This window comes from Glycine soja, chromosome 6, assembly GCF_004193775.1.
Source record: "Glycine soja cultivar W05 chromosome 6, ASM419377v2, whole genome shotgun sequence".
Lineage (NCBI taxonomy): Eukaryota > Viridiplantae > Streptophyta > Magnoliopsida > Fabales > Fabaceae > Glycine > Glycine soja.
In genome coordinates, this window is record NC_041007.1 from 11,357,470 (window position 1) to 11,382,831 (window position 25,362).

The window sequence follows — 25,362 nt, forward strand, 5'->3', positions numbered from 1 at the left end:
CTCATCTTGTTTGTTACTTTTTTTAGGGAATCTTGCTTTTGGAAGATCAAATATTAATTTTTAGGTATTTATTTGTTGAGTGAATGCAGGATGGTGGACTGGCGGAGTGCTCTAAAGGAAAAAAGCGATTCATGTGATGCGACGCACTGTGATGTGAAGGCTATTAGTTTTATACTTTTTTATTAATTGAGAATATTGTCTTAATTTGTAGGTCTTAATTTTATCGGTAAAATTAATATTAGTTAAATTAACAATTTTTAATCCAATTTTTTGAATATATAATTATATTAAATATTTTTTAAAAAATATATCTACAATGATTTCATCCCAGTTTACTCAAGCCATATCTTATACACTATTGATCGATCAAGGCTATATCCAAATCAAATAAATATTAAAAATGCAGTATATGGGAAGTGATCCTAGGTCGTCTCCCAGCAAACAATGATCAACCAAATATTCATAACAGATAGATAGTAGTAGAACAGTAACGAATTAGGGGTTGTTTGTTTTTGTAAATTAAATAACAAGCAAATTTGAATTAGAAAATAACAGAATTAAAACGTATTTCCCCTTGATTCACAAGCAAATCTCTTATCCTAGGTTACGAGAATTTATTCTTAATCAGTTCAACCACTTAATCCAACCCTAAATTAAATTACTAAGCGAAAATTAACATAAGGCTGTCATTATGTGATTAAACAACACATACACCAATTAATCATGAATGAAACTGATTATTAAGCACGTAAATTAAGCGCAGAGACAATTAATTAAGCACTAAGCATGCATGGATAAATAGCAATAAATACAAAATAATTGGTGAAGAGGAAAAATTGATCAGTATTCAAATAGTAATAACAAAACCTCAAAGAAAGCTATGTTTGATCCTCAAGAGAAAACAATGTTGGAGACTTAGCCTTCTTCCATTAATCAGTAGAAATGAACACGAATTTGTAGAAAACGAATTTTATTTTACGTGAACAGTGTGGATGAATAGTAATAAAAACTGGAATTCTAAAATCCTAGAATTATTCTCCTCTCCGAAAAAAACTTACTAAACTAAAACTTTGGTGTTGTTATATAGGTCCTCAGTCTCAAAGCTCACAAATATATGTTAAGTCCAAGCCCATAAACGAAATAAAATAAAATCTGGACAAGATAAAATAAGATTGGATGAAATAAAATCTGAATGAAATAAAATCTAGATGAAATAAAATATAGATAGAATAAAATTTGGATAAGATAAGATTTGATAAAATAAAGTTATTATTATTATTATTAATTAAACAAACCAGCTTATCAAGCTTAATAAATTTTTTTTATAGTTTGAGCTTGACCTTTTTATCTAAAAAAGTTTTTTAAAAAGCTTGAGCTTGACTTTTATAGTAAACAAGCTGAGCCGAGCCTTACATAGGCCGAACCAAAGGTCCTCAACAAGCTGCTCGACTTATTTTCACACCTACACCATACTAATAAAATTAATAATGTTTTTGTTAAAGATAGGAGGAGGGACTAATTTCAAATGTTTTAAGGTTTGAGAACCAGATTCATCAATTAAAAAAATATAGGGAATATGAACCTTGAGGAACAAAATTAGAGAGACTAAAATCAGTTTTTTTTTTCTTTTATTTCAAACAATAAAAAATAGTAATTTTTTTTCATGTGATATTATTATTTGGAAACATTAAAATTTCAATGAAATAAACAAATGCACATATTCCAACATTTTTTTAATAAAAAATATATTATTTTATTTTACTTTAATTATTTTCAAATAAAAAAATTATGTGAAAACAAAATATTTATTATATTTGACCTTTTTTATATGATGTAATTTTTTTTAAAAAAAAAATATAATATAATAAATGAATAAATTAGTGTACGAATTTAAAAACACAAAACATTTAAACTATTAAATTACATTATATTTCTCCCAATACTTAATGAACAAAATATAAAAATAAAATATTTCAAAAAATGCCCATTTAAACTCGGTACCTATTAAACATTATACTAATTAATATATTAAATAAATGAGAATTAAAATAATTAGGAAAATGATGACTGAAGACTGAAGTGTCCCTGGTTTGAAAAGATTTTTTGTTTACATTTTATGATAAAAATATATATTATTTAACTTTTATTATTTTCAAAATTAAATAGAACAATAAAACAAAATATATTTTTATTTTATTTTTTTGAATGTGAAATTTTTATTTAAAAATTAAATTCATAATAATATTAAACGAATGTTCAAATTTAAACACTTGTAATTATGGGAAGAAATGTATCATTTTGACTTTAATTATTTCCAAAGTTTAAAATAAAAACATTGAAAATAAAATATTTATTTATTTATTAATATTTTCATTTAAAAAATTAAATTCACAGATATAAGAAATAAATTTATAATAATTAATAAATCAATTCAAAAACAATTACTCGATAATGAAATCATTAAAGCATATTATCCTTCCTACAATACCTAATAATTAGAAGATTTTATTTTTATAAAGTGAGCATTAATAACTCACTATTTTATTAAATTGTCTGGTAATCAATATATTTTATTAAATAAAAAACAAAATAATTAAGAAAAAAATGTCTTAAAAACTCCTCGTCTGGGTGGAAAAAAATGTACTCATACTTTCTTTCTTTGTTATATAAAATATATGTATATTTTTTTAGAAAAGTATATAAACTAAGAGTTTATCCTTATAAAATTTGTCAGTTTTTTTATGCAAATATTTACTAACTTTTTTACACATTTTTAGTCACTCGTTTTTTTATTAAATATTTTAATCTTAGGATTAAATTTAAATTTTTAGGTTAAAATATCATTTTAGTTCATTATTTTTTTGCTTTTTTCATTTTTTGTCCTTAATATTTTAAAATATTTAACTGACATTTTAAAAAAATGCATAATTTGATCCTTTGTGTTTATGAATGATACCGAAATGATTATTTTGTTAGTTTTTTGTTGATGCCATTAAATATTTAAATTTTAAAACAATTAATTTAACATAGTGATAATTTTAAATTGTCACAATCATTTAGGAACTAAAAAAATCTTTAAAGAACTACAATAATAATAATAAAATAAAACTCAATTTTATATAAAGAGAAAAAAAAAGGTTATTCAAGCCTAAATGTTTTCTATCTAAAAAATGAACCAAACCAAATTAACTAACAGCCTAATTTTATGTAAGTTGAAATAGGACGGACCACCAAAGTACAGATTTGAACTTGGATGTCTTATACTTATTATTTTTTTCCTGCTGTAAAGTGGAATATATATATTCTTACTTCTTTTATACTAGCTAGTTTTGACGCCCATCTTTATGTACTTAATGGGAATGGATTCCATATAAAATTTCTAGCTTGTTCATGAAATTGACACCAGAAACGAAATTGGATTTAAGGTAGCATTGGTTGACATTCGCAAGATTCCTTTCAATGCATAATAAAATCTGACGATTGGTTGTGTTTATTCATGAAGAAGCATCACATATTAAAAGAGACTGCCTACAATTTATATAAGCCTTTTTTATGGATAATATTTATTTATTTTTGTTTTAGGGATTAGGATAAGGTCTAAACCTACTGTTCTGAAAAGTAAATATGTGGATAAAAAATAAGTTAAGAAATGCTAAGGGGGGAAATGGTAACAACAATAATAAATTGACTAGTGGACACAATAAAATAAACTACTCGAGGTTAGTATAGGCATATAACAATTTGGTATCTGGGCAGAATAAAACGCAACATTTCATCCTTTTTCAATCTCCTTGGTATTTTAATTTATGTTTTGTTCTATTTTGTTTTTAAAAATACCCCAAATGTCAACTCAAAAAATATTTTTTTTTATTGATATGTAAAAATATAAATTAGATACAAAAAGATCTATCATAATCTCACATCTGTTCAACCAACTAATTAATTATACTCCTTACATAAAAAAATTATGTTTTTATCACACTATAATTAACCTTTTTATCACCAAATTTTACGGAGTCCAAAAGTCATATTCACCTAGGTTTTATCATAAAACAACGTAATTTCATCGAATGCAATAAAATAAAACCTAAAAGATCTTCTAAATTGATACCACAATTATTTCTTCCCTCCTTTTCTTTTTTGGAGTCTCAAAAACCACTAAACAGCTACAATACAAGAAAGTTTGGCACTAAAAAAATCATGTTAGACTAAAGGATCCACAGCGTCAAGAGGAAGTTTAACTTTTTTATTAATAAATATTAATTTTTAGTATTTTTTTTTAAATATCATTGTGATGAATTTGAACTGTGACTTTTTATTCTTTTATTCTTAATTAGTCTTCTCTTCCCAATTATGAAGCCAATCTTTTATCTCATGAGATTTAAAGTTAAACACGTGTTCAATTCGGACTATTATATTTGCATGCATAGACAAAAGAAGAAGAAAAATTCAGCCATGCACGTAAACTCATTCTTTCAATCCACCACATAAATGATACATCACAATCAGTACGGTAGCTGATCTAAGAAACGGTGCCTATGAAGACAATTCTTTACCATAACAATCAGAATATCGCGTAACTGATGTTACACATTAACAAAAACTAATAATTTCACTTTGGTGGAAAATAAGATAGAGTTAAGTCATACAAAAAGTAAGATTGACGAAAAACTTAACATATCACTTTGATCTAAAATACAAGAGTTAAGTGACAAAAAATACTATAAAAATGTTGTTTATTAACGAGAAAAAAAAGAATCTTAAGTATTAAGATTAACTTGATTTACATCACTTTTATGAAACGAAATATATAGTCTATACTAACTAACAACATGGCCTTTTTGTACTTATATATAACATATTGATAATGAGTCCGTTTTTTTTTTTAAAAAAAAAGAGAGAAAAAATAGAAAACTATTTAAAAAGTAATAATTTAAACAAATACACCAAAAATATAAATTATTTATTTTATTAAAAATAATTTTTAAACAAACTTAAACAGAAATTATTTATTAGTATAATATGTTATATTATTAGTTTAGATCACTCATCTCAAACTATTTTTATATGACATGTTTAATTAGTAAAAATTGAGGAGAGTACATGTGAAATTAATGGAGACAAACTGCAATTCATTCTTTGATATATTAATATTATATTATATTTTAATTGTAAAATTAAATAAAAATATTAAGAAATCAATTGTGACATTATATAATTATCGATAAATCGTTAGGTTTAAGTAATATTAAAGTCAATTTCATTAAATAATGTGTCAATGTAAGAGCTTATATTGAGACAGTAATTTTGATGACGGGTCATCATTACGATGAGCCTTTTTCCTAAGAAGACAAATAGATGAACGAGTGACAGCACAAAGTTGCGAATGAACGTAATAAAAATCAAATTTGACCATTTCTAGAAGCAAATAAACTAGTACGTAAACCAGAACAGATTAATTTTCTTAAAAACGAAGCCAAATTAAGCATTATTGACGGGGTTACAGTTCACTCTAGTTGAATATCGTACGTGTACCTTGAATAACCAAGTACTTGAATTAACTCAAGTTTAAATTCAAGATATGTAGATGTATTATATATTTAGAGGCAAAATTTTATTGTATAGTAGTCTTATTCAATCTAAACATAAAAATATATCTGTGGCCTCTAATTTTTTGAGAGATATTGATACTTTATTGATTCACTTTTAATCTATTTAGTAGTAGTACTATTATCGAATATTTTGATACAGTAATCTCGTACATTTTTGCGTTTCTTGTAAACTATACTCATTTAAAAAAAATTAGGGTGTTTAATTAAATAGTGATCATAGATCATCAATTACCTACCCTAGCTATATTATTTGATAGCCTTCTCGAAGTATTCTTCCAAATCAAAACTTACCACAAAGTAGTCTTGACTAACATCCATAAATTCAAACTCTCTAGACAATTTCGAAATGGCTTTCAACTTTTCTCGTATAACAAAAAAAATAAAATCCACATTCTTCGAGTAACTTCACAGCTAGGCATGCACTTCCTCCATGATTGAAATAGTTGTTCAAAAGATATAAACTCTGAAAAGAACTTGGGAAACAACCTGTTTCTTCCTTCCAGTTCCAACCTCATCAATCCTTCCTGCAGTTGAGAACTAAACCTGTTTTGTAATATCTATATCATAAAGAACTAAACCTGTACGTACAATTGCAGAGATAAGGGCTCTTGTCATGCCATAACGAAAAGATCAGGAAGCACAAGAAATTGGAATTCCTAGCTAATTTCGCACATATCCATGTACAGCCCTGTGACCAAAGAATGAGAAGTTACATTGTTACCTTCACACTTCACTTGTGTGAAAAATTACACTTCTAAATGTTATCAACTTATCATTGAAAAATTCGAAGGTATCATTCTCTTTTGATTAAAAAAAAATTATTTAGGTGTAGCTAGCTGTACACACTTCTATCTGGTACTCATATCAGATCTCATATATCATTTGTAGAAAAAGAGAGCAAAAAATGAGTAAATTGAATGAATAATAAAATGAGGTGTTTATATTCTATTTTAATTAAAAAATGCATCTTAATTCATTTTTATTCAATTTCATTTTAGTGAAGGAACGTCAATTAAATTCTGAATTTTACCAAAAGATATAACTTATGTATTCGTGACTATATCCGTACGTATCTTGCAGTTTGCGTATAATATGTGTTGAAATAATCATGAACATGATAGCATCTTACTTCACGTGCAAAAAAGGCGAATCCAAGGAAAAAGAAAAGTAGGAAACCTACTTATCATAAAAGAAAAGGAGCAGTTAAAGCTAAAGCCATAATACTGCACTACTAAATTAGTGGAATCTCGTCTATATGTCGAAAAAATCAATTTCAACCCCAATACAAAACCTTTTTATCGTTCTATATATAACTATTGGTTCACCTTAATTAGCTTTCGGCAGCTTCGTTACCGGTTCTTCAACTGATAACTGCTAAGCTCAAACTAATGAAGTCTTGTTACTTGCAAAATAAGCAAGGTTACAAGTTAAAATTGGCCACAACAACCTTAGCCTCATCTGGCTTTTGGGAGAAATTATTAAATGGATTAGGATCATGCTATAATTATTAATTTCCTCATAACACGATTTCTTTTTGTACTGGATTTTTTTATAATATATCGATCTTCATTTATCTCACCCAGAAGAGAATAATACGGGCTTGAATTGTAATCTTTCAAATCATGTTGTATTCCATTTAATCAACCTCTTAAAGATTACATAACACATTATTAACTGCTATTAATAGGTAATAGAGGTTATTAGCAAGATTAAGTTTCTTATGTATAGACAAACGTATCTGTATTTGTTTTAGCATCTTGATATAAGTCTTCTTGTATTAGGAAGACTTTTGATTTTATCTAGCTGCGGGGTATGTCCTGTTTATTGTTGTATCATTTTGGGTTTAATATAATTTACATTTTTTTTTTAAAAAGTGCTATTAATTTTTTCTAAACTTGAATACTTATTATGTAAAGATTAACTTGAATCTTAAACATACCATAGTGTTGAATTACTTAATAATTTCTGCTTTTAGACCTTTAGACTACTGTGAACAACTAACGCTTGTCTATAACTGGTCTGGATGAGTGACATATATAATCAAATAAACACAACCTCAATCCAACAATTAATCGGAAAAAATTCCTGTTCTACAGCTATTGCTATTTGTAGCTACTGATGTTTTGGCAAATGGATTTTGTTTTGATAGACTATATATAAACTATTGGAGCTTAGCCAGCCTTGTCGTCTATATTGAACAAAATTAAAATATTCATTAGTTATAACGTTGCAAAATTGTAGTTTTTTAACATAGATTTCGTTTAACTTTAGAGAAGAAATTTGAGTTTTGGACATATTAACCATCGCCTATCTCGAAATTGCAAATTGTCTTTGGAAATTAATACGTTGCCCTTGCCCAGTCTCAACTTGTAAAAGAGAAATGTTTCCTTTACTTTTATGGGTTCAAAAGTCACATTTGAAGTCAGTGCGTATGTCAAGCTTTACATAATTTGTCGTATATGGCTGCCGTTTCATGCTACTTGATTGAAATGATACAATTCAAATTTGATATCTACTATCACAATAAGAAAAAGGAAAATTTTGTGGGAATATCAGAATGAGGCAACAAAAAGTTATTTCTTTTGAATTTGAAATATTATTTTAAAACATGTGTATAAAAAGGATAATAAATAAATAAAATTAAAGATAATTATACACAATTTCTTTACTTATCTAATTTTCTATTATTTTTAAGAGATTTTAAGCTATATATTTTATATTTTAACCCGTTATGTCCTAAAAAAAATCAATTTTATAATATTAGCTAGAATGACATATATTATTTATTTTATTTCTAAATTTTAATTGGGATTTCTATTTATGTTCTTTTAGTTTGTGTGTTTTTGTTTTACAAATTAGACTATTCGCAATGTAAGAAAATTATACAGAATCATCAAGTAACAAATCCTTATTTAAGATATGTTTATTAGTTTTTACAATAATTATCTTAAAAGTTATACTAATAATATTTTTTATTAATTGATAATATAATTTTTTGAAACACACAATGTGTGGTTATTAAACTCTTTTTTCATTTTTAGGTAAAAAAGAAGAGGAATTAGAACTATAATTCATCAAGAAATAAGGATCATGTCTAAAGAATATGAGGCCTAAGAAAAAAAATTCAAGGTGAAAAATAATTCATCAATTAATTTTAGTATTTCACTCTTAATAGATAAATTGTTTATTTATTTGATCTATTTTGTAATATTGTTGACTTTAGATAGATGTTTAGCAATTCTAATTTTTAAAATTTTCTTTTAGCCGTTGCAAGTGTTACATGTAGTGTTCAATAAGTTCACTAGATCTTAAAAAAATTAAAATTAATACAATATACTTCAATTTATCTTCACCTAAAATTTTACATTTTTTGGATGCAAAATAATAAAAAAAAACAGTTTCATATTGTAAAAATTGTTCAAATTAAATCCCAATAATAAAAATATTGTATACTAATGTCTAAATTGAAATAGTAAAAAGTTTGAAACACAAGTATTTATATATTTAAATGAAACTATTAAAAAAATAAATATAATTAAAATTTATTCATAAAAGAAAAATAAAATCAGAGATCTAAGACACTTTTGTCTTAACTGTAGGTTACACGGTCCTGATATGGGCAAAGAGCAACCCAAAAGAAGATAATAGAACTTTAGGGAGTCTTGAACCTTTATCTATAATGTTAACTATCCGGCCCACATGTGAAGTGCAATCCAAAGTCTAATTTCCCAATTTGCATTCACAAAAATGTGAATCAAACATGCTGCAGTGAACAAGGCAGAACATTGCGAGGCAATCCCACTACTAGGATTTCTTCTACGTATAGAAGTGCTTATATATTATTGTTCTTTTCACTCAAAATATACATAAAAAAATATAACACTCACTTTCATTTTTTTACATTGTTTTTCTACATCCTTTTATACTACTGGTATTTTTTCTCACCACATCTATCATTTCTTTCTTTGTTTTTCTTCATTCCACTCATTTTACATCCGAAAGAACGTGAAAGAAAAATAATAATAAAATTACCCAAATAACAACCGACCGTGTCAGTGTAGCCTTTCCAAGCACAAAAGTAAAAAAAGGAATTGAAATAACAACTTTATCTTTGTTAAGGATTGACTGAAATACTTAAAGTTCATAGAACTTTTTCTTCCTTTTTAAATCCTTTGCAAATTCCTAGGAAAAGGATTGGAATAAAGAAATGCTGAGTTGATCAGCTTAGTTAAAAGGATTAAGAGAATCTAACTTTAATAATGGTGACTAAACTCACCAAAGCATGGATTTTGTAGGAATGACCCAAGCCGAAGCTTGATATCACAAACTTCATGGTTGAAATTAAAATCGGTTATTGTTGGCCTGTTGCGTTGCCAAAGAATTGTGCAAAAGATGCTCAACACCTTGCTTGATAACCGTTCATTTTCCTTTTGATACTTATTTAGAATGCTGGATTTGTTTAAGTTGATTTTTGATTCAGTTATGAATCCTCATACACCAGCTTGCAACAGAATAAATAATAAAACATATCTTCAGATTAAAAAAAATATACACCAGCTTGCAAATTTATATTACCCAACTTAAAAAAAAAATGCTTACCTGCAATATTAATGGACTATGATATATGCATAAAAATATTCAAAAATTCCTGCAAGGCTGCAATCAAGCATTTATTCCTCATTTTAATAAACTATAATAGTTCACTTATAGCTTGTACGGACAGCGAAAGCAATCTATATATTTTAATGAAAATAAAAAATGCAAAAGAAAGAAGAAAAAAGAATACAGGGCAATTGTTTTTACACAAAATAGAGACGGGGGAAAATTTGATAACTTCATGACAGATGGCAAGTGATTGAACGGTTTTAATAATACTGTTAACTACATGAAAAAAGATAAAAAATGTTTTCAACAAATACTCAAAGATGAGTTTTGTGCATGACCAAATTGTCATTAACTAGTAAAGGACTAGGTAAAGATAGGTGTGGCACCTAAGGATATATACTTCCACAAACTTATATTAAATTCACTCAATAAGGACCCATGATGGAAATACACACCAAATACAGCAATACACCATAGAGAAAATAATAAAAATACAAGTTTAATATGATTTAATACCCCTTACGTAAAACACCCCAATAATATTCATGATCGTAAATAAGATTACAAGTTTTTCGGATAAACTTAAAAACACTCAAATCACAGACAAGGAACGAAGATTGGAACACACAAATTACACCATAGAGAACGCACAAAAATACAAATTAAGAGATGATATGCATATTTTTCCCGTTGCTCACCACCAAAAGAAGAGTAGCATCCTTCTTAAATCCAATTTATTCGTTAATTCACCATTTCCCCAAGTTTTCGTTTTCATTTTCATTATCAAGGCCTTTAAGATGTAAAATATTAACCGAGTTTAGGATTCAAAACAAAAATTGCATTGCTTAAAATAATAGGAAACCTTTTATGTGTTACAATGACAGTGAGTTTTGCTTGTATAGTTCTTAAAGTGAAACTAGTTTATTGAACTCCGTACAGTTTTGAATTTATCATAACTGTATCAAGAGAAAAATATGCTACAAGATACAATGTCTCTGAATTCTCCCCTAAGAGAGCTCTAGCTAGAGGGTGCATCTTACCAAGCTACAAAATGGTTTGACGCCTAGGACCTATTACACAACTATACAGATCATTCTTATTTTGCTTCCTTTTGTCTAATCTTCCACTAGAGAATAATTAATGGGGAAAACAAACTGGGTGACTAGTGTTGCTCACTGCAAATGTCATCATCAGCAATGCTAGGGATACCATAGAGGTAACTGAATTCAAATTGTCCTCTTTAGTATGCTTATGCTTGCTTACCTTGTCAAGTGTGATGTTGCAGTACAGTAATCACAACACAGGGCTCCGGCTCCTTAAAGTCACCCCCCAGAAAAGAACTCTTGTTGCATCTTTCATTACTCGTTCCACTGCTTCACCCATTCTTATAGTGAAATATATGTACATAAGTCTTAATTCTAAAACCTATGCTAGAGAGGCCAAAAGCATTGTTAGCAAATCAACTGGGAGCATGGCATTCTTATCGGCAAAAATACAACAGTGAGCCGTGCATGATCAGAAAGGGAGTAGTCTTCAGGCCATCTACCTTTCTCTACTTCTGGAGGGAACAAAACTGCATTTTTCACACTGAAGCCAATTGTTTGCTCCTGTGCATCATTTGAACCGTCATCCTGATCACCATTCTTGTTGTCATCTCTATCTGGAGCTGTTGAACTCCAGATTTGCTGCTGCATCCGAATTATATCAAGATCATGGATTTATCCAACAAACTAGGAAGAAAGGATTAAAAACAATTAAAGGGAATTCCGTCACTTATTCTACAACAAAGCCTTATCTCACTTGACGAAAAACAAAATAACAACTCAATGAGTCTATGCAGAAATGTTTTACTTCACTAAATGACATTTTTAGTATGCCTTTTACAGGTTAGTTGTTGTTGTTGTTGTTATATCACCCACTCTTGATCAAATGACAAATGCTAGCAATAGTTTCTAAGATTTACACGTGACTGACAGAACTCTTTGGTTTTGATATGTTTATTAATTATTTCTGATGACTCAGAAACTAAAATAATCATCATTATAGACAAATTCCTTATAGCATTGCTATCATCAGTGCAATACTATATGCCTTATAGAGAAAGCCATTTAGATTCAGGGATCCTCTCACAATTTTTATAGGAAAAATTCAAGACTTTTGTATCTTCTTGTATAATACTTTATGCCAAAAGCTAATTCAATGTCAATGTCAAATACATTACCAGAAATTCTTTAAAATCAAGAACACCTTTTCCATCTACATCTGCTTGGAGCCACAAGTCCTTTATCTCTTCCTCACTCAATCCATGGCAGTGACCAGTTAAACTGAGCTGCACATAATTAAAAATAACCAATAATCATTCAGGATTATTTCTCAAGCATTAACTGAAATTTTTTTAATGCTTATCCTACAGTTAATACTACAAAATACCTGTTTAAGTGCTTCACAGAAACCAAAATAGGTAATACAATCTTCGTTATCAACCTTTAGAAAGGAAAATGCATCACTCTCAGTCAATGAAGCTCTCCGTAGTAGATACTGAAAATGGACAAATTTGTTGTCAATGACAATTCTGCTCCACACAAAAAAAAATATGGAGAAAGACAACTACTAAGTCAGAATCCTTGTCTAAAATATTGAATGTTTTGCCTCACTAGGTGTCCAACTCTACTATGTTAAATCTATAGGAAACACCTGTCATCTAGAGATATATATTCCAAGCAAAGATGGTAAAATTATTACGCTTAATAACTTAGTCTAGGTGCAAATATTCCATGATTACCTTGAACATGCCAAAAACTGCTTCACTCCAACTTGCTTTTAGTAGTTTTCGATATTTGTCAGGATTTAGAAGCCAAATAAAATCAACAGCACATATATTTCCCCGATGATTGCGGTGGCTAACCCACTACATTGACACAATGTTAAATAAATACAAGTGACTGGGCATATTGTTCAGAAGAAAAAATCTGAAGGCAATGCTACATATATGACCTTGTGAGCATCTGCATCAGTGTATTGATGTGCAGTATCATAAGATGATACAAATCCCTGAGACCTCAAGAACTTGTAGACATGTCCACGTTTGCTTCCATTCCAGTCACTGTAAGAAAAAATTATAAATAAAAACACAATTCAAGTGTTTAAAACGAAAGAAGTACATTGAAATCCATGTGTAGTTTACCCGCAAAGCATGATTGGCATTGGCTTGAGTTGGAAATCATTCTGATAAGATTCTACGTATTGAAGTATCTTGTAAACCTGCAGAAAGGCAAATTTTAAGGTATGTCAGTCTAAGTGAGACACCAAGCTGAATAATTGGCATGTGATTTAGATTAGATGTCACATTTAAATGCTTAGGTACCTGCTGCAATCGTACAAGGGATAGAGTTGAATCATGTGGAAATAGGAGGTGAGTGTTAACAATCAAAATTTCCTGCCTAATATTACTGTTTCGCCATTGTGAAAATGGAGAAGCCAGTTCAACATGTAACAACTGAGCCACACGATCACCAAAGTCATTGAAGTGCAACTCCTTATAATTAAGAATGTTAAAGTACTCCTTTTGCACTGCTATTAGAAGACCTGCAGACCCCAGAGGAAACCATATGAGAATTTGTACTTTCTAGTTTGTACATAAATCTTTCACAGGCAGTTCCGGAACAAGATTAAGCACATGGAAGATAACATTATGAGAGCCAGATCAGCATTTAACTGACTGAAACTTCCATCAGCAAGAGATTAAAAAACAGAACATGTTTTTCTCTCAATAAAAACAACGTTAAATGCTTGTTCCTTTCTCAACAAATACTTTCTGAATCCATTATGTGCTATTCCCGTTTGCCAATTTCAATAAATTAGTTCATCAGATCCCAAATGGAAATGAACTCTCTCATTGAATTTTCACTTTGACTACAATGAAATTTTTTGGTTTTCCACTCTTCATATCCATTATATAGGTGGATACTCATAAAAAATTCAAGAACATATACGGAGATAATGTTACTGTTGAAATATTCTTCAGTCTCAAATTATTTGTCACTTAAGTATCAAGAATGTATTAATAACTTTTTTTCAATAATGCTCTCAAGAAATAACTGCACTAATAGAGTAATAACTTATAAAACTAGAGTATAACTAATAAGTAATAAGTAATTTTTTTATTTCTCTAAAAACAATCCTATTCAAGCACCGGGTTTTAACTATGGACATCTCTCTCAACAGAAATTTGAATCCTCGCATTGTGGAAAACTAACCTCTTCATCTAAATTCAATCTCCTTTTGTTAAATAAGAGTATTTTGTCATGGGAATTGGTATAATCGATTGTTTTCATAAAATAGAATAAGACGGAAGGAGTATTAATGGAAATTTCAAGGACAACGGCATGCAGATTGGATTGTTGCCACAAAATACAATGGGAAAAAGCACAACTAACCATTTAAATTCAGCAATTGACATTTATTTGCAATAGAGAAAAAAATGAAATTCCGACAAAACCAATACTGATCCAAAAAGTGGTGTTTAGGAATTGAGAGAGAACGTGCATATTATCATACCGTCCCCACGGTTGTTCGTCCTTCCAAGCTTGAAACTGACATAACCAGCGTCACCTAGTCTCTTCTCATACAAATTAACAAGCTCTTCATTTCCAACCCAAAATTCCTGCACAAAACCCACTTAATTAATCATCATCCTATGGCCCATTATAATAAAATCTCTTTCAATTTCACTTCCACAACACAAACCTGAAGACAGATAATGGAAGACCTCTCATTCAATAACCAATCCAATATCCTGTGATTCCTCGCCAACCAATAAGCTCTGTAGTCGCTCTCGCGGCAACTCGGATCCTGCTTCCAAAAATAATAAAAATTGAAAATTTAGATTACCCTTTTAAGGGGTTTTATTATTATTTACAATTACAATGGTAAAATAAAAACCTCATGATTGATGCGTTTGTATATGGGGGCGAGAATGTTAAAAGTGGTGCAAGTAATACAAGGTTGTTGTTGGTTTTCCTTAATGGAAGAAGAAATCGCAAAACTCCCAATCCTTGAAATTCTTCCCATGCTCTTAGCCCACCTATCCGTTCTCATTATACGTCCAAACCCAACCCACCAATGCTGCCCCTAATATATTAATTATTGTGTGTAATCAATGATGATGATGATCAAATATGTATTATTGGATTTGATGGGAGAAAGTAACCGCAATTGGAAGTGGTTTGTTTGGTATCTGAATTATGAAACGGATACGGTGATGATTGAGTTTTGAAAAGGAGGGAGGGAAAGGGGATGAACGTGGGGTGGTGTGAGGGGTCAAATTCAGAAATGAAAAAAAAGGGGGTTTTTGAATGGAAATGGCCCTACGGAGATTGAAATGAAAGCAGAGAGAGGAAAGACGACAGAGAGACACAGAGCCGATAATAGCAAACGTTGTCTCATAAATAGGTTTTACCCTCTCTTTTATATTTTTCCCACCACACTTTAACTGCCCCAACGGCAACGTATCTTATCGTATCATCACACTTAACATGCGACGACTCATTCGCCCTGACCGATTTGACCCTCCTCTCCTTCCTTTTGCTTCTAGTACTGCAGGCCTTTTTCCTTCTAAGTTACCCATTTTTATTTATTTTACATATATTTCTTGATTTTTCATATTTTAATCTTAATTTTAAGAAAAAAAATATTTAAAAAAATTACATAATTATTTAATTATAACTCATCATAAATAATAAACTTATTAACTTTTAAAATAATTATTTTAAAGAAATTCAAATGATGAATTACGATTAAATCACAATGTAAAACTATTTACATTATAGATATTAAACTTTAATTTTAAATATTTAAGTACCTTTGTTAAAATTTTGAAAATGTTTAATACATAAGATATCAAAATTTTTGAGAAATTAACTTTTGTTTTAGAGGAATTTATGTGTGTTTGTATGAATTCATGACTTTTATGTTTATGTTATTAACATTAAATTCTAATCAAATTAGTTAACATGTTGATTATGTTATAAAATAATTAATATTATTATATGTAATATTAATTTTTTTATATTTAATATATATATATATATATATATATATATATTTACATAATAAATTTTCTTCTAATATATTTAATACAGCAAAATTAATTGTTATAAATTTATTATATTAATTTGTATGTGTATTAAATATATATTAAAAAATTTAATGTTATATATAACCATATTAATTTTTTGGTAACCTGAAATTCAGGTCATGTTAGTAACATGAAATTCACGTGTTTGAATCATAGACTATTAATTTGTGAAACATTTTTAAAAAAATTATAATTTTGAAAAACTTCAAAAGGTGTTGAGTATACAAGAAAAACGCTTGAGGAAAAGCATTCCCTTGTTTTAGACTACACAAGCCCAATAAAGGCCTACTCCAACTATAAGGACCCAATAAAATGTGTTTTGTCGGCTTAAAAAAAAAAGTGGCGGCGGGGTCATGCTGCATTGGTGCAATCGACAAACTAAACTAAAGTCTTTTTTTTTTTTTTCAGTCTTCTTTTTTTTTTATTCACCAACCATTGGTGAATAAATAAAAAGTTTAATTAATATTTTAGTTTATTGAATTTGAAAAATATATTTTTAAATTCTTGAAATTTTAAAAAATCTTTAAATTCTAATAAACTATTATTTTAATCTCTGATATAACCTTATGACTTTTTTTAACCGTTTGTGGCAAGAGTTTTAATATTTTGTGATAAATTTAAAATATAAATTTAAGTGACTAAAAATAAAATTTATGTCAAAATTTTAAAAAAGAACAAATTTTTAATATTTTTTAGTTAAAGAAAATAATTTTAAATTTTAGGAATTAAAAAAATACACATTCAAAATTTAAGGATTAAAATATTAATTAAATCTAAATAAAATGATGGATATAATATAATTGTGGATTCGACATTGAATGTATAAAATAAATAATAATAATAATAATAATAATAATAATAATCATTTTAAGGATGAATTTTAACTACACTACCTTAAACATTTTAAGATTATTATATACATTAATTAAAATTAAAGCATTGTTTTAATAATCAGCATGATGAAAAATTATTGTGATATTTTTAGTCCCTTTCTGATAAAAAAATAAAGAACTACTATATAATACTATAATTTTAAAGTTATATATATATATATATATATATATATATATATATATATATGTATTAATTAAGTAAGGAAATTAAGTTTCAATTTCAACCTACGAAACGGAAAGGGTCATAATAAACTCATACGAGACCAAGACTTCATTCTAAACGGTCAAAGTCTTGGCTTCTTGTTAGGTCTTAGTTTCTTGATCACGTTCTGGTCGAAATCTAGAGAAATTTTACTATTTGTATTTGACGACACCGAACTTCGCTGAATAGGTAGTCAGTATTTGTGGAGAGAACACATTTAAATGTTAACTTAATAATGTATTATAAAGCTGACCAAATAAGACATTCATATTGATAAGAAAGAACATCGCAAGGTTGTTCCTAGGAAATTTACATTTTTTGTCGCTTATGTATTTGTTACGAACTTATGCTGTCCATCACAAGATACATAAAATATATATGATTGATATAAAGAATCGAGAAAGATAGAGAAAATAGAGAATTAGAGAGAAAGAAGAGAATTTTGTTTATTAATAATATATTCCCCTAAAAAAAATCTAAATAAGGATAACAAATAACACATTTCCATAAATGAGGGATTAAAAGAGGATAAATTATTTCTTAATTAAACACTAAAAACAAATATTTTCTTATTTATATGAATAAAAAAGTATATTTGATCTTTATATATAATTATATTGGGTATTTAGAATCTTAATAAATGTTAAAAATAAAGCTGCTCAACCTACTATTTCTATGCAAATAAAAACTCACTGAACTTTTTATTATATGAAAACTCACTAAACTTATTAATGTTGTTTAGTCGATAGTCACAATAGACATAGTTGTCATCTCTTACCAGTAAATAGAATTTAAGATTTAATCACTCCAACTCTTTTACATTTTTTTTTATTTCAATTGTATTTCCTTTTCTGGAGTAATTCGTTTGCTAGTTTTGTTGAGCATGTAATCTTTTGATCAGTATCACACTATCGCATCAAGGAATGAATTATCTTCCAGCTACTTTTCGTAACTGATGAAATAGTCAATTAGTCAATTACATGATAACGATGAAGAATAAGAAGGCATCCTATATTTTTATTAAGCCATCAATTCTCTATCATATATATTCGCTCCTATTTTACAATATTTGTTTCAATAACCCTATTTTTTTTTTACAAAAATTGCTTAATCAAGATTTTGCATCTGTGACCTATCCATTGAGAATGGTAATATATGTTTCATGGAAGCATTTAATCTTAAATATCAAGGCAAGAATTCTGAGATAAAAACTAATTATTGCCTTCAGGAGTAGTATTTCATTTTTACTTTTCAGTTTCTGTCATTCTTTTCAACTCTAAGAACTGCATGCCTAGGTGAAAAACTTGGTACCACTGTGGCTGTGGAGTGCACTCCAGCAGACTCAGCTGCCATAGTTGTTGAAACTTCTCCAGATGCTTGAAGCATACATTGCGTCTCCTTCCCTTTGCCCCACAAAAATGAGTACAATCCTATTAGGATCAAAAACATGCCCAGCAAACTGCAAATAAGTTTCAATTTTTCATTAACCATTTTCATAGATGCAAAAATATAGAGACCAAATGACTAGGTTAGATTATCAAAGGGGTAGTTAAGAAAACTCGATATGTTGTAGCTTTAAAGGTGTTCCCCTTGCTAGTGAGGTGGAAATTAACAAGTCGTTTGTTGATTATCACTGGGTCAAACACTCAAACCCCGTAATTTCAAGGTAAAAGAAATTCAAAGAAAATTTTAAATGACATTATATATGTTGTTCAAGAAGGAGAATCATTCATTCGTACATTCCAAGACTGATTGGTTCACCCAGTAAGAGAGCTTCTGATATTGCCACAAAAAGAAGAGCCAATGGATTGAACATCGTGGGATAAGTTGGTCCTTTGATGGCAATTGCCCAATAAATTAAGCAAAATGTAGCAGCGGTAGCCAATGCTCCCTGTACAAACAAGTCTTGTTCATTAATAATTCAGAATCACAATAGTTGACACTTGACATCTTCATCCCTTTAATTCCTTTGTCAAAAATTAAGGTTCCTCCATATATTGATAACTAACATAGTCGGACAGAGCCAATATAAATGACCTCAAGCTATTCCACACCATCTATCAGTTAATTGCAAGGATATTATGTAGTGCATGCTATAAAAAACCAAAAATTTAAGGAAATCTTTAAATTTTACGCATGCTTATGAGAGACCTTAAAGTTTGTGCATGTCAAGTCAAACAATATTGCCATGATTAATGCAAAAGGATATACACACATGTAATATAAAGTGGTTTGAGAGAGAGACATTCGTGATGAATAAGTAAACTCAGACGGTATTGCCTTAATCTAAATTTATATTTGCAAAAACGTCAAACACCTCAAATTTGATATCAGAATTAGGCAAGTCACATTTTGTTTTTCCTAACAATAGAGTTTTAGCACTCAAGTACTAGGTGAGTCTTAGACACAAAAGAGCTTAGTTAATTATATATCACTCAAATGCTTGGATTTGTTTAGGCAGCATTGGTTATCAATTTATTATATGTATAACAATCACACCATAATATGTCTTCATTTATTTCACATGGTGTATTATAAAGTAACAATTTGAAGGTACTGAATACATCTTACCGAGTAAATTATAGTCACTAGTTGTAGATTCCACTTTAAACTCCAAGTAACCTTTCTGCCATCTAAGCATATTCCTACTATGGTTGCTTGAATTGATGCTATAATGCACGTGAGCATTGTTCCCCAATATTTGAACGGAAATATTTCAAGCAACTTAACCTGCTAAGATTGAAAATTAGTTATTTTAGAAAAATAAAAATCAATCAATAATAATTATGGCTAAATTTAAATCATGAATGACAGAGCTAAATATTACAAGAGTTAAATGTGATTTTTATTCCAATAATAAATATATTTTAGTTTTGACCCTTTAAATAATATTTTTTTTCATCTCTTTAAATCTTGAAAACATTGTTTCTTGCTCCTGCAAAATGAGTAAATTTTAATATTGGCTATCCTTTTAAATATTTTCTTTAATTTTCATTTAGTTAATCACTTCCAAGCTTATAAATTAAAATGAGTTTGCATATATATACCAGAAGTGTAATTAAAATGAGTAAGAGGAATGCAAATGGGTTTGCACATAAATATTTAGAGGAAACTAGAAGTGTGAGTAAGAGGAATGAATGGAAAGCATACTTGCACAATGAACCAAGCTGTGTATGACAAGCAGCTTCCAAGCAAAAAGAGAGTGCCACGAAGCATGTTGGTTTTTGATGCCTCAACTGTACTGTGAGTCTGATGACTACTTTGACCAATATAGAATTCCTTCCCCTTGTATAGACTAGTTGTTAATGCTCCCCCAACACACAAAACTGCCCCCATTGTCTTCACTTTACTCGTCCATGTTTGAAACCTCAACCTCTCCATTCTGCCATTTATATATACGAGTCAGTAGCTAGTTAATGCTAATATTAATATATAATTAAGGTATATATATAGTTAGTTTATGTTTAAGTCAAGGTTTTTTTTTTCTATTATACCTGCATACAATAGAGATAATGTAAGTGAAAATAGGAACCAAGCTGAGAAAATTCACTGAGTAGGTAGCTGATGTGTCTCGCAGACCATAATAGAACAATCCCATGGCCATTGTTATCCTGCAATCATATCCAATAGTTAGATATTAACTATAAGCAACCGATTGATATATATAATCCACCCTAGAACTTCACTAGTAAAATTGATCGAGTATGGAAGCATTTCGAAAGTTGAATAATGCAACTATACAAGTGTGGACATTTTAGTTTAAACTGCACATAATTCACACGTATAGCCCTCTATGATTTAAAATGAAACTTCAACCCACTATATATAATGTTATTTGCTAATTTATATATATATATATATATATATATATATATATATATATATTTGTAATGTAATGATCGATATATTGTATGATAAATAGACTATGTTTTAAATTCACAATTATTGGGAGCGGTGGGGAAGGGTGTTTAGGCTATGTTTAATATTCCATCTGTTTTTTTTTTTACTAAAAAAATATTGAAAAGCTAAAGTTGACAATAAGGCCTTTAAAATTAAAGTAGGAATAATTTAGTAATTGAAGCTTAAAAAATTTACTTCATTATTCCACGTTGATTAGTTGAGGATGAGAGGGAGATAGAGGTTAATGCATGCAACTTATTTTTAGAAGTTATTTTAATTTATCTTTTAAAAAGTTATTATTCCTTTTTAAGGAGAAGAACAATTAAAAGGAAAAAGAAAAAAATCCAACTTATTCAAATATATTCAAGTTAAATAGGATTACATTGTAAATGACAAAACAATTATTTTTCTTGTTTACTTGATCAAATACAACTAAAAATCTTTAATTAAGTTGAGACAATCTCACCCTAGTTATTGATGTTAGTAGAAAAAATGATATGATATTATGAGAAAGTATAAAATATTATTAAAAATGTAATTTTAAACTCTTGTAAGTCTTTTATTTTAAGATGCCCCAAGGGCATAATTTTCTGTCAATTATGTCACTTGGTGTTAGTTAATATCATGATTTTTCTTATGCAATTAAGACTAAATTTCATTAGTTACGTGTGGAAATTAAAAAACCGAATTATATGTAATGACAGTGATTAGAGAAACTGAAAGCTGCTCATGCCCAAGTGGCCACTGCAAGCAACTTGATTTGTATATTTATTTGGAAAATCTGTAGCTAAGTAGCTTTCATCATTGCTAAAATGAAGGTTAATTTCCTTAAAGTTTTCTTCTCATCACAACCTAACCAATAAAAGCATACCACAAGTTCGTAATCCCCGTGAGGGATGGGTCGGAAGCGTAATAGTCATTTTGCTAGTCACCACATAAATCAGTTTTTTCGCACTATTACTAGCTAGATTTAGGAGGTACTTGCCTAGTGTCGTCTATCCTTCGACATCGATCGATAAATGAAGGGTGGGTTGTCATGTCATCCATATTTAACAAATTAGATGAAAGTCAGTCTTGTTTTTCTTCACAATGTTTCGTTTGAATTTAGAGCTGGTACGAACACAAAATAAACTTCCAAAATAAATGGGGCACATTCAGAGAACAAATAATTCTTCTATAAAAGGTGAAAATGACAATTTGCTGTATGTAATATATATAAGATAAGATATGTCTGTATAAAAGTTGCAACAGTGATCATGAATTATCAAGAGACAAATTTATAGTATTTGAGAGAAAGAAAATAAACAAAGGCAAATAAAAATAAGAAAGAGATTAATGTGAAAAGATAAATAAAAATGAAATAATTAAGATAAAAAAATTAGTTCTTTACTTGAGAAAATAGAAGTGGAGCTGAGAAAAAAATAATGAACATGGTAATTTCTTTTAAGTTGGTTTGATTTACTATAAAAAAAAACATTTTATATATAGTAAATTAAACAAACTTAGAAGAAAAGAGAAAAGAGAAGGATACAATCAATTATTTGTGCAATTCTTATAAAACTTAAAAAAATAATTTATAGCATTAATATATATATATATATATAACCGTTGGAGATGCAAAAATAATTTTCAGACACTAGACAATCGATTATGCTAACAAAAAATGTCAGGGCAAAGGGTTAGTTTGGATAGTAATTGAATATGTTAGTCTCTCTTGACTTGTGTCTAATTTCTCACTTAGCTATTTTTTTCTTTTGTTAGGTGCGAATATAATTTTTAGTGGGACTCACCAACTTTTTGTTTCTATTCTTCACATTTCATCTGATAAAAAACAGTCTTTCTTTTAAACATTTTTTTTTTCTAGTTTTTCCTCTTCTTAATTTCCACACTATTACTATTTTAGCAAACAGACCCTTAATTTGCCCCACGGGATAAGTGGATTGGAATGGAAATAAGAGAAAAATTAAAAAAAAATAAATATAAAAAGTGAGGAAATAGTAGATACAATAAGTAGATAAAAAAATAATGCACGTAGATATGTTTATTATTTTCCTTTGCATTGAATTATCAAGTTTCACTGAGTTTGCAGGTTGTGGGTAACACTTCACAATTTCGATTCCGAATCATATAATAATTTTTCTGTATGATGATCGAGGAAACTCAAATTCAAATTTGAGCAAAAATGCTACTTGGGAAGTGGGAACAAATATTATTTATGTTTAATGAGTTAAGAAAATGAGCTAATAAATATAGTTTCAAAGATGAAATGAACAATGCGTACCCCACCAAGGCGTTTAGGAAGAGCCAAAACCAAATCGACCACCTCAACTTCTTCGCGCCGTCTCTGCAACACAACACATCATTCAATCAAAATAACAAGCTAGCTAGGGTAGTGGAAATTGAGATGAAAATAAGGAAGAAATTAAGCTTATAAATTATAAATGCATGCTGAACAATAAGCTATATGTATTCTACATGAAACTATCCGAGGGAAGAAAAGCTTGCCTTTCAAAGTAGAAAGCAAAAGGAGCAACACAAATAGCAGCAACAGCATGACGGTATGCAATGAGTGCAAAAATGAAAGTGCCCTCAACCAGTATAACCCTCGATAGAATCTGCATCCCGGTTGCAAAAACTTGCACTAAAAGCATGCTAAGCACAGTCTGCGACCACTTGAACCATTCCTTAACAATTTTCATGCTCTCTCTCTCTTTGAATTGTCCCTATCTAAAGAAAGGAAGAAGAATCAATCTGTGGTTGGAAAAGGCTTTTGTGTACACGAATCATGAACTGATCGAGGTTTGTATTGTTTTGATTAGCACATGGGGCAAAGAAAGAAAAATATGAGCTAAAGAGAATCTAAACAAGGTACAAAAAGAACAAGTATAAATAGAAGTTGCAAAGCTTTGGAAATTTTGGAGGGCAGAGAATGGTAACAGTCTAACAGATGTCATGCATTTTAGTTGCGTAAGCTATATATTAAGGTTAGGAAACTCTTGATGCCAAGTGACAACCATGTTTCTCGCCACATGTTATACAATATATATGCATTATTATTTAAGTAGGGACATTTTTCAAGGATATTTCACACATCACATGTTATACATTATATTTTGGGGGCACTATTAAGTAGGGACGTTTTTCAAAGGGATTTTGGACTGATAGGAAAAAATTCAGATAATGTTATTTTAGATGTTCGTATTTCTGTTCCATCAAAATTACTATTTTAGTCTATACATTTAGTATAAAATAATGATTTGTTTTTATACAATTAAAATTTCTAATAAAGAATTATTTTGAATATACATTATTGTAATTAAATAGGTATCTTTGAATATATGAATGTATATGATTTGATATAAGGTAAATTTTAACTATTGATAATTTCTTTAAAACAATTATTATAATTCAATTTAAGTATAGATATAAAAGAAAATAGATTAAAAGGGGTAGACAAATAATTAAGAAGATTAATAAAAATGGTAATTTGAGATGATTCAGAGATAATTTATGTTTTGTTCCATCAGCAATGAAAATCTTTTATAAAAAGCAACAGGAGTGCTTCAAACTTAAATTCAAACAACATGATAATGTTGCAACCTCCAACATTTACAATATCACATCCCACCAAATGCTACCCGATCCTAAACTTTTCAAAAGAGATCAGCAGCTTACTCTATACAGTCAAATTTTTATGTAAAGTAAGATGCAAATCCGATAGATAGCAGCCTGAGGCCATAATGCACCTATAATTAATTCCAATCAGCTGCAAATTATTTTGTAGGATGCAACTGATTCCTTCAGATGAACTGAGTAATAGAACAAAAAATTTCAATAAAAAAAAATCAAAGAAAATACAAGAGTGCATGTAGATGCAACCATGTAAAATAATAAATGATAAAAGAAAAGTATTGATTGATTAAAGACCACTTATAGTTAATCTTGTTCATTGTGAATACCGTTGACTCATAAATGTTTTGTAGATGAATTGTTGTTTAATAGATAATTTTCTTT

The 25,362-nt window shown here is 28.8% G+C and overlaps 2 protein-coding genes across 5 annotated transcripts; both read right to left on the reverse strand.

Moving 5' to 3' along the window:
- Positions 1-11,025: 11,025 nt before the first annotated feature.
- On the reverse strand, positions 11,026-15,638 carry LOC114415640 (uncharacterized calcium-binding protein At1g02270-like). Of its 2 annotated transcripts, none has more exons than XM_028380428.1 (10): positions 15,159-15,638; positions 14,964-15,068; positions 14,775-14,880; positions 13,582-13,802; positions 13,402-13,478; positions 13,212-13,320; positions 13,000-13,125; positions 12,648-12,755; positions 12,439-12,546; positions 11,026-11,905 (listed from the first exon to the last, which is right to left on the reverse strand). In XM_028380428.1, exons 1-10 carry the CDS (start codon positions 15,312-15,314, stop codon positions 11,669-11,671), a joined length of 1,353 nt encoding a protein of 450 aa, XP_028236229.1. In that variant the 5' UTR covers positions 15,315-15,638; the 3' UTR covers positions 11,026-11,668. The 2 variants fall into 2 exon arrangements, with proteins under 2 accessions (XP_028236229.1, XP_028236230.1); XM_028380429.1 differs by having other exon boundaries at positions 11,027-11,902.
- A 2,734-nt stretch (positions 15,639-18,372) lies between these two features.
- On the reverse strand, positions 18,373-24,345 carry LOC114415642 (WAT1-related protein At5g64700-like). 3 transcript variants are annotated; one of them, XM_028380432.1, is made up of 7 exons: positions 23,854-24,345; positions 23,630-23,692; positions 20,943-21,059; positions 20,599-20,830; positions 20,020-20,181; positions 19,188-19,339; positions 18,373-18,878 (listed from the first exon to the last, which is right to left on the reverse strand). In XM_028380432.1, exons 1-7 carry the CDS (start codon positions 24,045-24,047, stop codon positions 18,791-18,793), a joined length of 1,008 nt encoding a protein of 335 aa, XP_028236233.1. In that variant the 5' UTR covers positions 24,048-24,345; the 3' UTR covers positions 18,373-18,790. The 3 variants fall into 3 exon arrangements, with proteins under 3 accessions (XP_028236233.1, XP_028236231.1, XP_028236232.1); XM_028380430.1 differs by having other exon boundaries at positions 18,373-18,907; positions 23,854-24,343; XM_028380431.1 differs by having other exon boundaries at positions 18,373-18,907; positions 20,020-20,178; positions 23,854-24,341.
- Positions 24,346-25,362: the final 1,017 nt, after the last annotated feature.

Coding starts and splice junctions, on each gene's coding strand:
- LOC114415640 (XM_028380428.1), bottom strand. CDS start 15,314: ATGAGAACGGATAGGTGGGCTAAGAGCATGGGAAGAATTTCAAGGATT. Junction 13,126..13,211: donor CTGATGCAGATGCTCACAAG/GTCATATATGTA, acceptor GTGTCAATGTAG/TGGGTTAGCCACCGCAATCA. Junction 12,547..12,647: donor TCTGTGAAGCACTTAAACAG/GTATTTTGTAGT, acceptor AATTATGTGCAG/CTCAGTTTAACTGGTCACTG.
- LOC114415642 (XM_028380430.1), bottom strand. CDS start 24,047: ATGAAAATTGTTAAGGAATGGTTCAAGTGGTCGCAGACTGTGCTTAGC. Junction 21,060..23,629: donor TTCCTAAACGCCTTGGTGGG/GTACGCATTGTT, acceptor ATATGATTGCAG/GATAACAATGGCCATGGGAT. Junction 18,908..19,187: donor GAACCAATCAGTCTTGGAAT/GTACGAATGAAT, acceptor ACTTATTTGCAG/TTTGCTGGGCATGTTTTTGA.